This window comes from Chelonia mydas, chromosome 2, assembly GCF_015237465.2.
Source record: "Chelonia mydas isolate rCheMyd1 chromosome 2, rCheMyd1.pri.v2, whole genome shotgun sequence".
In the NCBI taxonomy this organism is placed as follows: Eukaryota; Metazoa; Chordata; order Testudines; family Cheloniidae; genus Chelonia; species Chelonia mydas.
In genome coordinates, this window is record NC_057850.1 from 173,760,263 (window position 1) to 173,773,588 (window position 13,326).

General features: G+C 39.5%; 1 protein-coding gene across 7 annotated transcripts in view; it reads left to right on the forward strand.

Annotated features, from left to right (window-relative positions):
- Positions 1–13,326, forward strand: part of ELMO1 (engulfment and cell motility 1) — a 413,918-nt gene that overhangs the window by 119,784 nt on the left and 280,808 nt on the right. For all 7 annotated transcript variants that reach the window (XM_037890049.2, XM_043540597.1, XM_043540593.1 and 4 more), the window contains one exon: positions 5,766–5,935. In XM_037890049.2, the coding sequence (XP_037745977.1) occupies positions 5,766–5,935 (170 nt within the window). The remainder of the gene's footprint in view (positions 1–5,765; positions 5,936–13,326) is intronic.

A 13,326-nucleotide genomic window follows, 5' to 3' on the forward strand; every position in this document is an offset into this window, starting at 1 on the left:
CCATAAAGACGCAATCTCAGTCTTCACACTTCTATATAAGCTAAATTCCCTTCTCTAATACAAGTTATCCATTGCCTCTTAATAGTTTTCCAGTGTGCCCTCTGTCGTAGTGGTATCCAGTGTTTCATGGACAGTACCCCACTTAGATGCTGGCCCTCTGTTTCTGGGTAACCTTCTCACATAATAAACCCCTTCTCTTTTAACAGGATTTGCAATTTTTTTTTTCTTTCTCTGGGACTATGGTTACACAGAGAGGGGGAAACTGTCTCTTTCCTTAGTTTTCTAAGACTGGGTTTTTCTTTTCAGTTTCTATGTCTTTCCATTAACGTTAATTGTCCATCATTGCCTTTCCCTTAGTTGTACAATGCTAGGTGCTTGGAGTTATTTTCATGTAAACAGTTAGCCTGGCAGGTGCCCCTCCCTGCCTGATTGCTTCCCCAGGCTGGTGTGAGGTGGAGCTGTAGTTGCACCATGATTACAATTACAGTTTTCTACACATATGTACATGCATATGTTTATAAGCATAAACCGTATACCCATCTCCTGGTGACCATCAAGGTCAGAACATCACAAGTTTTCATAAAAGACCTTACTTGATATATGTTTATACACAATAACATGGTATACAACCAGTTGACCCAGATGCACATTCTTTGGGGTTCAGACCCCCTGTTTTCCCCTCGGGGTGTCTGGACCATGATTATCATACACACAAAAAGGAGATGGGTAATCGGTTTTTGACCATCTCTTGTCCTTGCTTATGCATATAGGCCCAATGTTTTCAATGATTAAAGGGCTGGGGATCAGACCTTGAGGCCCTGATCTTGCAACCACTAAACTTAACTTTACTGGGGCTACTCATTAGGGCGCAAGTTTGTAATCATTGGTATCTTTTAATTATGAATTAAATATTAAAAAAAAAAACCTAATCAGCAGTCCTGTATAGCCCTGTAATAGTAAATAATGAGCTACTTTGTGTCTTTCTGCATGCGATGAAGGGAGAAGCTATTTTTAGGGTAAGAGTAAAAGTTTAATTTTTCAAGTTTCCAAGGTGATGTTATAAATAGTAAGTACAACCAAAAAACCCAAAACCAAACCCTTGGATTGTGTGCTTTTCTAAATTTTTAATAGGTAGCTACTGAATGCACACAAACTTCTTTTAAAATATTTTTTTCCATGCCTATGCGCTACATCTATAATACTTTTACCACTGACTCACTTTGTAGCCCTGGACCAGTATCTTCTCTTGTCACGGGTTTGTTATCTTTAAATGACTATCACTGATCCTAACATACTTCACAGAGCTCTTTTGTGGATTGTTTGTGCAGGGCTTAAGTTTTAATTGCTAAGTATTATAAAAATTGTAACCAGTTGCCCATGCAGCCTTCAATTGAATTTCGTTGCTTAGTTGGAGTAAAATGCCAATTGGTCTTAAGTGGTTTGTTGGATTTAGTTTGCATATAATGCAGATTATATAGCATGTCCAATCATCCACTGTTTTCTGGAGTATGATGGGGCTGTGTTGTGGATGAAGTTGCAGCCTAAACACAGAATTTCCTTGCTTTGATTGGTTTAAATACTCTAGATTAACCCTTAATGGTCTGTACACATTGTTATTCTAGGGGGATTAGACATTCTGATTTTGTTTACACCAGTGGGAATGATGTGATTAATTTTTCTGCATAGCAAGCTGAAATGTGTACACTATCTTGTATTTCATGATATGTTTCTTAAATTATGTCGTAAAGGACAAAGAGTAAAATCCTGTCCCTATTGAAGTCAATTGGTGTTTTGCCATTATTATTTGTATTACTTTAGTGCTTAGGAATCCCAGTCATGGACCAGGATCCCATTGTGCTAGGCACTGTACAGAACAAAGAGAGTCCCTGCCCTGAAGAACTTAATCATTGAGAGTTTTGCTGTTGAATCCAGTAGGGTCAGGATTTCACCCAGAGTGCATCAATGTTTGAGAATGTCTGGATTCAGAATTTCTGCAGCCTCCTTCCCAGGCTGACGCTCTTCCTCTTCCCTAAGTTTGTGTGTTAATTGTTTGCAAAGTTTAAAGATACAAGGGCTGAAGTATTCTCCTATGCCAGAAGGAGTACTTAGGCAGTGTACAGTGATGGGTTTATCTATAGCAGTCAGTGGAACCCTTCGTAGGAGTTCCTAACCTTCAAAGGGTTGAGGAGTTTTCTATGCAAAATCCTACCTTGGACTTAGATCATTTCTTTTTTATTGTAAAGCTGACAGTCCTGTCAAGCTGTCTCTACTTTTAAGGACTGCCGTTCAGACAGTGCAGCCTATCCTGGCTGTCCTTTCAACAAGACTAGACAGATATTTTAGGTTTCTTGGAGGCCTTTTGAAATACTCCAGCTTTGACAGAGTGCATTTCACAAGCTTCCTGTTCTCCTCCTCTGCCTCTTCCTCTTCTAAGCTGGAGAGCTTTTAATATAACCCTTACTTTATCGGAACAGCAGTGTTCTGGCTAATTCCCCTCATCATATTTCTCAGAAGGGGTTTATTTTTTATTCCTACCTGGATCATATTTTAATAAGAACAGACATGTGGCAGCCAGCTCTACTGTTCTTTAATGAGCGATGCTCTCTACTGTCCATCCACTGATGAATTATAAATCATTAAAAGAGCACCCTGGTAACCACTCAGCATGCATCATCTGGGTGTCATTTTAATACATTGTTCAGCAAGACTGTACATGCTGTAAGAGCACATATGAGCACTATGGCAACAAGAATTGGAGATTTTTGAGGGCTTCGTGTTGTTCAGTGCAACAGTATTTTCATCCATGTGGCACGTAATGTCAATAGCCAACATTACATATTTGGCCAGGTGCCACATGAGACAATTACCAATATTTTTGTTAAGAAAAATATTTCTTTACTCTCTAAACAAGATCTGATCTGCCAGTACCAGTTCTTCTCTCTTCTGATGGCGGAAAGAATGCAGGTTTCTGGATGCACAGACTTGCAGGAGGTTGCTTTACATACCATAGGCGCCACTGTCTAGAAACTTTGACCTTTGGCCTGTTAAGCCTTGTCCACATTCATTGTTCAGGAAATCTTTTGCTGTTGCACTACTGTTAGTGTAGCATTAACATTGGTGTAGGCAAATGTAGTTGAGGATATGACTAAGTTCCCATCTACACAGCCAAAAGTGAGTTTAACTACTATTATATCAAAGCTAGGTTACATCATGGTTTGGCTAGCCTGCGTAGAATGGACCAAACTATATTGCAACCATGTTATAGAACTGTTATAGCCATGCGTGAAATCTTTACCCCACTGTAGTCAGTGGCAAAACTTGGCCTTTACAAGGCTGCAGCAAATTTCTGTAACTGTTTTAGGTCCTATCCACACAGGCAAGATCAAACTGCCATAAAAAAACATGGTCAGGACATTATCAAGTTACCATGTGATCCCCCAACACAGTAGTTTTGCAGTGTAGATGGACTATTAGCCTAGATCTCCACTCTTACTAAAGCATAGTTACGACAACATCGAGCCCCATTCACGCAACCAACCATCCTGTTTTGTAACTGTCTTTAATGATCATTGTCAAATTTGTTGGTTATATCTATGTAGATGGGACCCAACAGTCTAGTTTGTGACTTTTTCTTCGCACAGCAGTAGTGAAGGTCTTCTAAATAGATTTTGAGTGTGGTTTGTTTCAGTAACATATTTAATGATGTCTTTGAAACCATTTTCAAAGTGAGTTCAGCTGAGCTGATGTAGTACTTTTGAAGACCCTCCAAAATGTCCAGTCTAGAGTGGGTAATAACTCATAGAAGTTAAATTTGTTCTGAGAAATAATATTTTGCAAAATCTCCATGCCAGCAGCTAGCCATCCTTCCCAGATGTAACAGTCATGGAAACTGAGGGCTTATCTACATTATGGGAGTTACTGTGGCATAGCTCCACACAGCGTGGTGTAGCTATCATAATAAGTCAATCTAAGCTATGTTGACTCCAGCTACATTATTCACGTAGCTGGAGTTGCATAACTTAGGTCGAGTTAAACCCATAGTGTAGACCTGCCCTAAGTTGACGTAAGTTTTAGGTGTAGACCTGGCCTGGGGAGAGAAGAAAAATCTAAATGAAAGATTGTTTGGGGAGGTAGGAAATGACTGTTGAACTTTTGTTTGAAGTAATAATGGCTTTTCAATAGATGCTGTAGGATAATGTGTCCTCCCTTTAGAAAGAAAATTGTGCTCCTATTGGCAAAACTTATTTTCTTTCGTAGAGGCCTTACGAGTGTGTGTGTGTGTGTGTGTGTTTGTGTGAAAAACAGTGTTGTGACTAATGTGGAAGTTGGGAGAGCTGGGGTCTGTACTTGTCTCTGTCATAGGCTTCATGCATGGCTTTTAGCAAATCACTTAACCTCTGTGTGCCTTAATTTACTCATCTGTAAAATGGAGGAAAATGATCCTTTCTTACCTCCTGGGAGGGTGGGGGGGGGAAGGGGAAGGGGATGTTGGGAGGCTTAATTTATTAATGTTTATCAAGCATTCTGAAATCGATGAATAGAGGGTTATATATAAAGTACATATTGGTTTTCATTATTTCCGATCTCTCCTGTTCAAAAATATTCACTTATACATTCAATTCTGGATATTCACAGCACCTACTGAAAAGCCATTGTCCTTGCAGGTGTAGAATAATTATTATATAGCAAAGAAATTGTCATCCAGAACAAATTCACCTTTCCCTAGTGCAAATATAATATCAGAGAGTGACTGTGCCAGGCCTTACCATTAATTCAGTTTCCTAATGGTCTGCTGCTTCAGATTCACACTTAATTCAATGCACATAAGTGTGTTGTAGGAACTGAATTTTACAAGCATCTGAGTACAGCAGGAAAGGCTCTATCAATAACAGAAAGATTGGTTAGCTGTTAGCTGAAGATTTTGGACATTGTATCCTAGTAATTGTTATTCTGGGAGCATTGACTGAAAATGTGAAATTAATGTATTTTAAAGTGTTTGCTTAACTATGCAAAACAGATTTACATGGCTTCTGGACAATTTAATTTAAAAAAATCCTTTTAGCTCTTTACTTTTTCTGTTCCTGTCAGATTTCACATTATTTCTCATCAGAGAGCTAAACATTGATGGGTAGGATATTTTTAATATGTGATTCAGTTGAGTGAATAAGATGATGTATGTGTGATAACATCATATAGTTTAGGAGGAAATCATTCCCATGTTCTTTGGAAATACAAATACTATGGATATAAAACTGAGAAAAAGAAAAAAGGGTAGGGAAAGGAGCGGAGGAAACAGAAATCAATACCATGTGCGCTCTGCATAGGATCTGGAGTAAGATAATATATTTTTGTTTAAGGGTGATGGAATAGTGCGTTGAATGGAATAAATGTAGATTTGAAAAAAACTGTCATTGTCCTACTTATAAAGAAACTACATTTATGTACTTGGCTTTTGGGGGTAGTTTTATTGTTTGGGTCACACTTCATATTAAGGGTACATAAGCTTTTTGGGCCATGGACTGTCTTTTTTTTATTCTGTGTTTGTGTTTTTTGTTTGTTTGTTTGTTTTTTTTTTACAGTGCCCAGTATAATGGGATACCGGTCCAGGACTGGGCTCTTGGGTGCTACCGTGATACAAATAATAATCCGTTCCGTTCAGAGAAATTTGGGGCCCTAGTACATCATTTGCACATTTCATTTATAACTAAGGGTTTGAGGAGGTTTTTTTAATGTGTTTTTTTTTTTCCTCTTTTGTCTCTGGTGAGGCTCAAAATGCACAGCAGCTTCATGAGAGGATCCAATCTTCTAGTATGGACGCCAAGTTAGAAGCACTGAAAGACTTAGCCAGTTACTCACGGGATGTTACGTTTGCCCAGGAATTTATAAATCTAGATGGTATCTCTCTCCTAACGCAGATGGTTGAAAGTGGCACAGAGTAAGTATTTTACTTGAACTGTAACATTTGTTTTCACCACTTTTGTGTCTCTCTCTCTCTCTCGTACACACTATTTTAGCTTGAAATATTAGTAAACACTTCTCACTTTCTAAAACTAAATGAACATAAGAAAATGAAAAGCAGTATCTGAACAGTCCTCTGCTACTAAAACAATATCTGTGCAATCACATGAAACCTTGTAAAAAAACTGTTGTTTTCCCAGAGGGAAAAGGAAATCTTAGGAAGTCACAAGTCACTTCTGTGCCACAAAGCCCAGGAATCAACATGGTCTTCATTGCCCCGAAATAACAAGCTTCATTTGTTAAACTTTTAATCCCAAGGTTCCTGTTAAATAGTGACAACTAATAACTGGTTTTTTAAATTTATACTTTTTGATACAATGTAAAAAAATCCACTTCTTTTTGTTTTCTTTAATGTTATGTTTTTAATTTTAGTTTCATTTTTGATGGGATTTTCAAAGATTTTTACAAGTCAATCGGATTTAGGTACCTGACTCCCTTTCACTCTTTTTGAAAATGTCAGCCATTTTTACTAGTGTGAAGTGGCCTTACCCTGTTCCATTAAAGTAACTGAGAGTTCTGTTGTTCACTTCAGTGGGCATAGGATTGAGGCAGTTATTGGAAGTTTGTGCAAAATAGACCCCCCTCCCCACCAGTTGGTGCATCACACTGTTAAGTAGTACTTTAATAGTTTCTGTTTGCAACGGCTTTTGAGATCCTTGGATGAAAGGTGCTGTTTACAGATAGTGATTTGCTGTCACTCTATCAGATACCATGAAGGGCACCTATGTGGATATTTTAGATTACTGCTTGCAATCCAGCTAGTGATACGAAGGGTTTGATTCTGCACTCCCTCACAACACTTTGACACTGGCATAAGGACTTGTCTATATTAGAGATTTAGGCACTGATGTACATGCAGTAGAACAAACGCAAGGCTGATCTAGACACACAAGTTGTACTGGCTTAATTAAAATAACTTTTCAATAATTTTTTGTTAAATTGGCTAATATTGCTTCAGCATTTGTTGGTTAAAGACCAAATTAAGGTAAATCAATATAAGCCAGGTTTAAATTGATTTGTGTCTGTGTAATCTTGAAAGCTTGTCTCTCTCACCAGCAGAAGTTGGCCCAATTAAAGATATTACCTCATCCTCCTTGTCTCTGTATGTAGGCTGGGCATTTGTGTAGATCTACTACACCGATATAAAAAGTGGCTTCCACTGACAGGGCTTTCAAACAGGGATAAGCTGCGCTAGTACAAGATGCTCTTTTGCTGGTGCATCATGTCTACACTAGAGGTTTGCAACAGGGTAGCTATTTCAGTGCAGGTACTCTGGTGCAAAAATATCCAGTGTAGGCAAACCCTAAAACTAGTGTGCCAGAGCAGAGAATCAGGACCAAAGACTTTCCAATGGATTCACATGTTGATGACTTATAACTGCTCGCTATATTCTTCCTCCTTGTTTAGCTTATCAGAGCCTCTGCAATTTGCAGTGGTGACTGGAGTGATTGCAGTCTGATTTTGTTTTTAAAGTTTGGTTAGGTGAGAGTAATTGTGGAGCAAGGACATCTGCGCTGCACAGTGCATCTTGTTCAAGTTTTATACTGTGTCCTTTTATTCAGTAAATCCTCGGTAAGCTCATGCCTAATAGCCAGAAGGATAGAAAACTTAATTTAGAGTTTTGGTGAAAATGGAAAGGGCAAATTCTGAACCTAACACACACATGCACTCTTTCTCCTCGGCTCTCTTACGCTCTGCTGTTCTGCTTTAATCTTGACTGTCTTGATCTTCATTGTGAGTCTGATGATCGGTCTTCACTGCAGAGTTAACTTGAGTTACATGTTCTTGAGTTAGCCTAGCTTGAGTGAGAGCAGCCTCACTTCAAAATCACACTTGAGGTGCCATGTCCATGCTAGTGCAGCACTCACTTGCGTGTGGCACTAAGACTTCTCGGAATACTTTCCCAGTGAATTGTGGGAGACCTTGTTTGGGGGAAGTATGGGAAGGCATTGGAGGGCTGGGGTTGCTCAAGTAAAGCTCGTTTGCGTCCACACTATAGCATGGTTGTGCTAGCAGCTGAGGAGTTATGCTAACTTGAGCTTTAGACTACATCCCCTGGTGGATCAGCCCGCTCTAGTTTAAAGCACCACCATATTAGAGTTAGTGTTTTGTGTGTGGATGAGACTCAAGTTAGAGGCAACGCTCAAGTTATACCTCTAGCTAACTTTGGGCTAGTCTACACTGGCAACATTAAAGCGCTGCTGCACTTTAACGTGGCTTGTGTGGTCACGGCAGAGCGCTGGGAGAGAGCTCTCCCAGTGCTCTAAAAAACCCCACCTCCACAAGGGATGTAGCGGCTCCTACCGCTGGTGCACTGTCTACACTAGCACTTTACAGCGCTGAAACTTGCTGCGCTCAGGGGGGTGTTTTTTCACACCCCTAAGCGAGAAAGTTGCAGCGCTGTAAATTGCCAGTATAGACAAGCCCATCTGTGGTGAAGAAAAAGCCCTTGTTAACCTTCAGCGGACAGGCACAGTGAAGCTCTGAAGTTTATGCCACATTTGCCAGTGAGGAATCCAGCACCATATTTACAGCTGGCTTGTTTGTCCCTCATTCCATTCCTTCAGTGATAGTTATGATTCCCCATTTTACTGACTAGGACAGCGTTTCCCAAACTTTTCTGGCCACGGAACACCAGGTATATATTTACGGAACACTTATAATATTATTTTGTAGTTGTTTGGTTTTCAATAAAAAATGTGTTGTTTATACTCAAATATATTTTATTTTATAAAACAAAGCAAAAATACAAATTTTAAAATAACTTGAACTAACAATTTCTAACTGGAAAGCGCGTATAAAGTAGTAGAAAAATCAAGGGCAAGACCGTTTTTTTTTAATTACGATTCTTTCACAGAACACCTATTCACATCATGCGGAACACCAGTGTTCCACGGAACACAGTTTTGAAAACGCTGGACTAGGATATCCCTGGATTTTCCAGGTAGCTGTATATGTCTTGCTACTAATCTGGTGTAATTAAAATAAAAATCATTGACAGGAGTTATCAGTGTCTCCCACTTACATCCCAACTTGTTATTTACACTGCATGTATACAGTGCATTGGTTCAAGAAAATTAAAATGACCATTTTGCTACATACTCTCTAGTGAATGGAGACTGGATAGTAAACATTCAGGAGAGTTTTTTGTTTTTGGTTTTTTTTTTAATTTCATACTGTATAGTTAACGTATTTCTGCCAAGATCCCCTACCTGACCACTGCACCATTTGGAATAAAAGGGCCGTAGGAGCTGTGTGCCCTGAGATTAAAATATTGTAGCTAGCAGCGGTCTGATCATAGTGTGGACAGGGCCCTAATGAAGCTGCAAGTGTATCTGGTCAATACCAATATTTTTCTTAGTAGCTGTGGAGTGGTAGCAAGTCTAGAAACTGCTTGCGTCCATCTCACTCAGGTTGATTGATGCAGCTGGCACAGTGCTTATGCTCCAGTAAGAATGCTCAGCTTGCTTCTCTTTCAGGCTTTCTGAGTATGCTGTATGTTTATTTTTACTAACCAAAATCAAGAAATTGGAAAGCGTTCTTGTATTTGCTTTGAGATGCAGATGGACTATAAAAGTGGGTACTTCAGAGCCCCCAAAACAAGTAAATGCTGATTACCAACACTAGGCATCCTGGTGCCGAGTCATCTCTGGGACTTCGGGTCTTTATACACAAAAAGGACTGCACACATGCATGCACAAGAAGTGACTTCAGACTCTTCATATGCTAGAGAAAGTTACTGGGGTTTTTTAAAATGAGCTGTTTCCATCTAGTACATAGCATTTCTTAATAGGTTTATTACTATATTATCTTGCACAAGAAACCCAGGTTGTGCTTGGCCACACAGGTATGTGCAGGTAGTTTTCCTGATCCTGATGCACAGGAATTGACATATAGGGTCAAGAGACTACTTGTTACTGTTCGCACTCAGGGAAAAGGACACTGAAAAGAGGGAAGGGAGGAAGCAAGACATGCAACAATTTCCTGCCCCTGCCCGGCTCTGAGCTGCCCTAATGGCTGGTGCAAAATGTGCACCCCTATACTCGGGAAACAGAAGCAGTATTGTCTGAAAGAGATTGTGCCTTAGCCAGGCACAGTCTCCTTGCTGTGCCTCCTGGGGTGTGGTCTCCTCACCACAAACCCCCCTTCCCCCGGGCTACTATAGCTCATAACCTAGCCCAGAATCAGTATTTTAGCAAATAACATTGGTGTTGCCAGTTCTCCTGCTCTATAATAAGTCCCATGATATTTAGTGTTTTTTTTTCTTAAAGCTCCAGCTCCTGGAATCAACTTTTATTTTTTAAAAAAGTTTTTAGCTCTTATAGATGCAGAGAAAAACTTTGAAAACATGAAGCCTAAAGGCTGAAAAGTCAGAAGGCAAATAAAAAGAACACTGCTTTTAATATGGCTTTTAAATACTGAGATTTTAAAATAAATCTCATGATTTTGGGGGCCAGATGTATGATTTTTGAATGCTCGCTGTTGGCAGTCCTGCCTTTGTGCTAGAAACAACTGTGTTAACAGCATAGTTCTAAAGCATTTTCCATTGCTATTGAGAACAGGGAGTGTTTCTGAATTGTACATAATAAAAATGACTATGCCAGGGGACATGCTCACAACATAGCTGTGTGATAGAATAAGGGTGACAGCAACTAAGTTTAATTTATTGTTGCATCTAGGACCAGGTCTACTCTAGCAGCGCTTTGCTAATGTAGCTATACTGGCATATTATACTGGCAAAGAGCTCCTAGTGTGGATGTGGCTTGCTTGTGCTTTTGCCACTATAGCTTATTCCAGCCAGCAACCCCCCCTCGCCCTCCTGCAAGTGAAATAAGCTCTATCAGCAAAAACTCTTATCATGATATCATTGCATCTGCACTAGGGGCTCTTGCCAGCACAGCTATGCTGGTCAAAGATCACACCCCTGACTGACATAGCTATGCCAGCAATACTTTGTCATGTAGACCTGGCCTGCATGAATAGGGACGTAATTGGTTTGTGGGAAGGAAGAGGAGGAAAGTTGCTTCAATTTCTGTATTAGAGCAATTATGCCTTTTTGCTGTTGGAAATCACAAATGCAGCCAGAGCAGATTAATCTGAATTGATTTCTAAATTGTTATTCATGTTGTTGTTGTTGGTTTTTTTGTTTTTTTTTGTTTGTTTGTTTTTTAAGAGAGAGAAATCTTCCAATGAGCAAGTCAGACATACTCTTCATGCAGCTACAGCATTGGCAGCTATGTCACAAACATGCATGCATTAAGCACAAATTAAACAGATCATATTGTTCAAGACCTAATTTAGGGGAAGACTGTGCTAAATTATATCTCTTAGCTCACTTTTCACATGGTATTCTGTACAAGGCCAGTGGAAAACTATAAAAATTATCAGTATGGATTTTTTCATGTTCTTATCCTCGTTGGTGAATGATCATCCACAATGTGCCACAAAAGACACCTGAGCCAAAGCAGCAAGTAAAAGTCTTACATTCTTTATAGAATCTGTCAGGTGACACACTTACAACATAGGAATCTCCAAACACGGTTAAAACATGTCTTGCAATATAAATGGGACCAAATATTGTTTTAATCCTTAAAGCCCTCCAAAGTCCAAGTGAGAGCATGATTTGGTAACACATGGTTCAATCCCATCTAAACTGCCAGACGGAATCATGATTTGATTATGTTGTTTGACAACACTGGGGAAAAAAAGTGCTTTCTACACTGCTGGTCCATTATGCTCACAAAAGAAACCACAGCATCTCCCTTACCCCCCGCCCCCGATGATAGGGATGTAGTAGTGGAAGAAAAGAAAATTAAAAAGAGCCAGGTGCCCATTTTCCATTTACAATTGCTACAAAGCAGGAAAGTGTGTTTGTCTGGATTGTTTTTTTTTCTTCCCAGGTGGCTTCATGCTTGGAATTTTTCCTTTTTATTTCCTGGTGTCTTTCCAACCTAGGCATTGTATGCAACAGGAAAAGCCCACTTTAAAGAATGAGTCAGCAAAGAGCACGTCCTTAAAAATGGGGCAGAAGGAAGAGCACTGAAAATCGTGTTTTTCGATTCAATGCCTTGACTTCAATGTAATTGTGTGCAGTGTAGTTGTAGCCATGTGGATCCCAAGATAGACTTCAGTGTTGTTTTTCTTACCTTGCCCATACTTAAAAACATTAGCATTTAAATAGCCCTAGCTAAGTGTTGATATTCACACCTCGCTGAGGTGAACTGGAGGGGGAAGGTAGACGCTTTGTACTTTTGCTTTTTTTTTTTTTTTTTTTTTTTGCAAGAGATAGATTTCTGTAAAACGGGGTGAAAAGGGAAACAGTGCAGTGGCTTTAAATTTCTGAACACTCCTCACAATGAAAATAGAAAAATAGGCTGTTTCTTAGCATGAAAACTTACAATTTGAGGAAAATGATGAGACCAGTTTGAAATCACAGGATTTGCAGTTTTCCAGAGGCATGGCTGGTTGGCGTCTGTCTTTCTTTCTGTGATGCATGAAGACGTTTGGCTTTTATGAGTGGAAGTGCTGCTGCTATAGTAGTAAATTTTTATTTTTTTTTTGCAAACATCACATTATTACTTAATTTGACCCCTGATCAGAGTGTAATCAAATTGTGAGTACGATATTAAACAGGAATTGGTACAAACAAACCCCCCTACTTACTTAAATATTTTTCATTGGTTCTGGGGCTGCTAGGCAACAGTATTTCATGTTGCATAGGTTTCTTGAGTATCATTTGTTTTGTATGTGGTTGAAGCTTTTTCCGGGAGCTGGGATGTTGTGGCCACTAAAAACATCCTACCATATGTTTAAAAAAATGGTAAGAGTTAGCCGAGCGAGAAACATTTCTGAAATGCAGTTAATTATCCCCTTGATTTTAAATGGTGTGTGATGTCCAAAATGCAGATATCCTAATGTTATGCCTGAAAATCCAGCTAGAGACTAAATTTGGTTTAGCAGATCCTTCATCTGTCCAGTAGCTGAACTTGCTGTATTGCCTACATGAGGGAACATTTGTGAAAAATTTCCACTTTCCCTAACATTGTCTTTCCACAAAGTTGGAGCCGTACTGTAGATGAAGCTCCTAGGCTTGTGTCCCCTGCCTGGTGTGATTAACACAGTGTTGTTTAAACCTACTCTGAGGTGAGTATGTTTAGACACATGGTGTTTAAAAACACTGAGGGCTAGTGTATACTAGAAGCAGCTGTGCGGCTGTAGCATGTCTGGTGAAGATGCTCTATGCCGACGGGAGAGGTCCCCCGTTGGCACAATAAAACCACCTCTGCGAGAAGTGGTAGCAATGTTGGC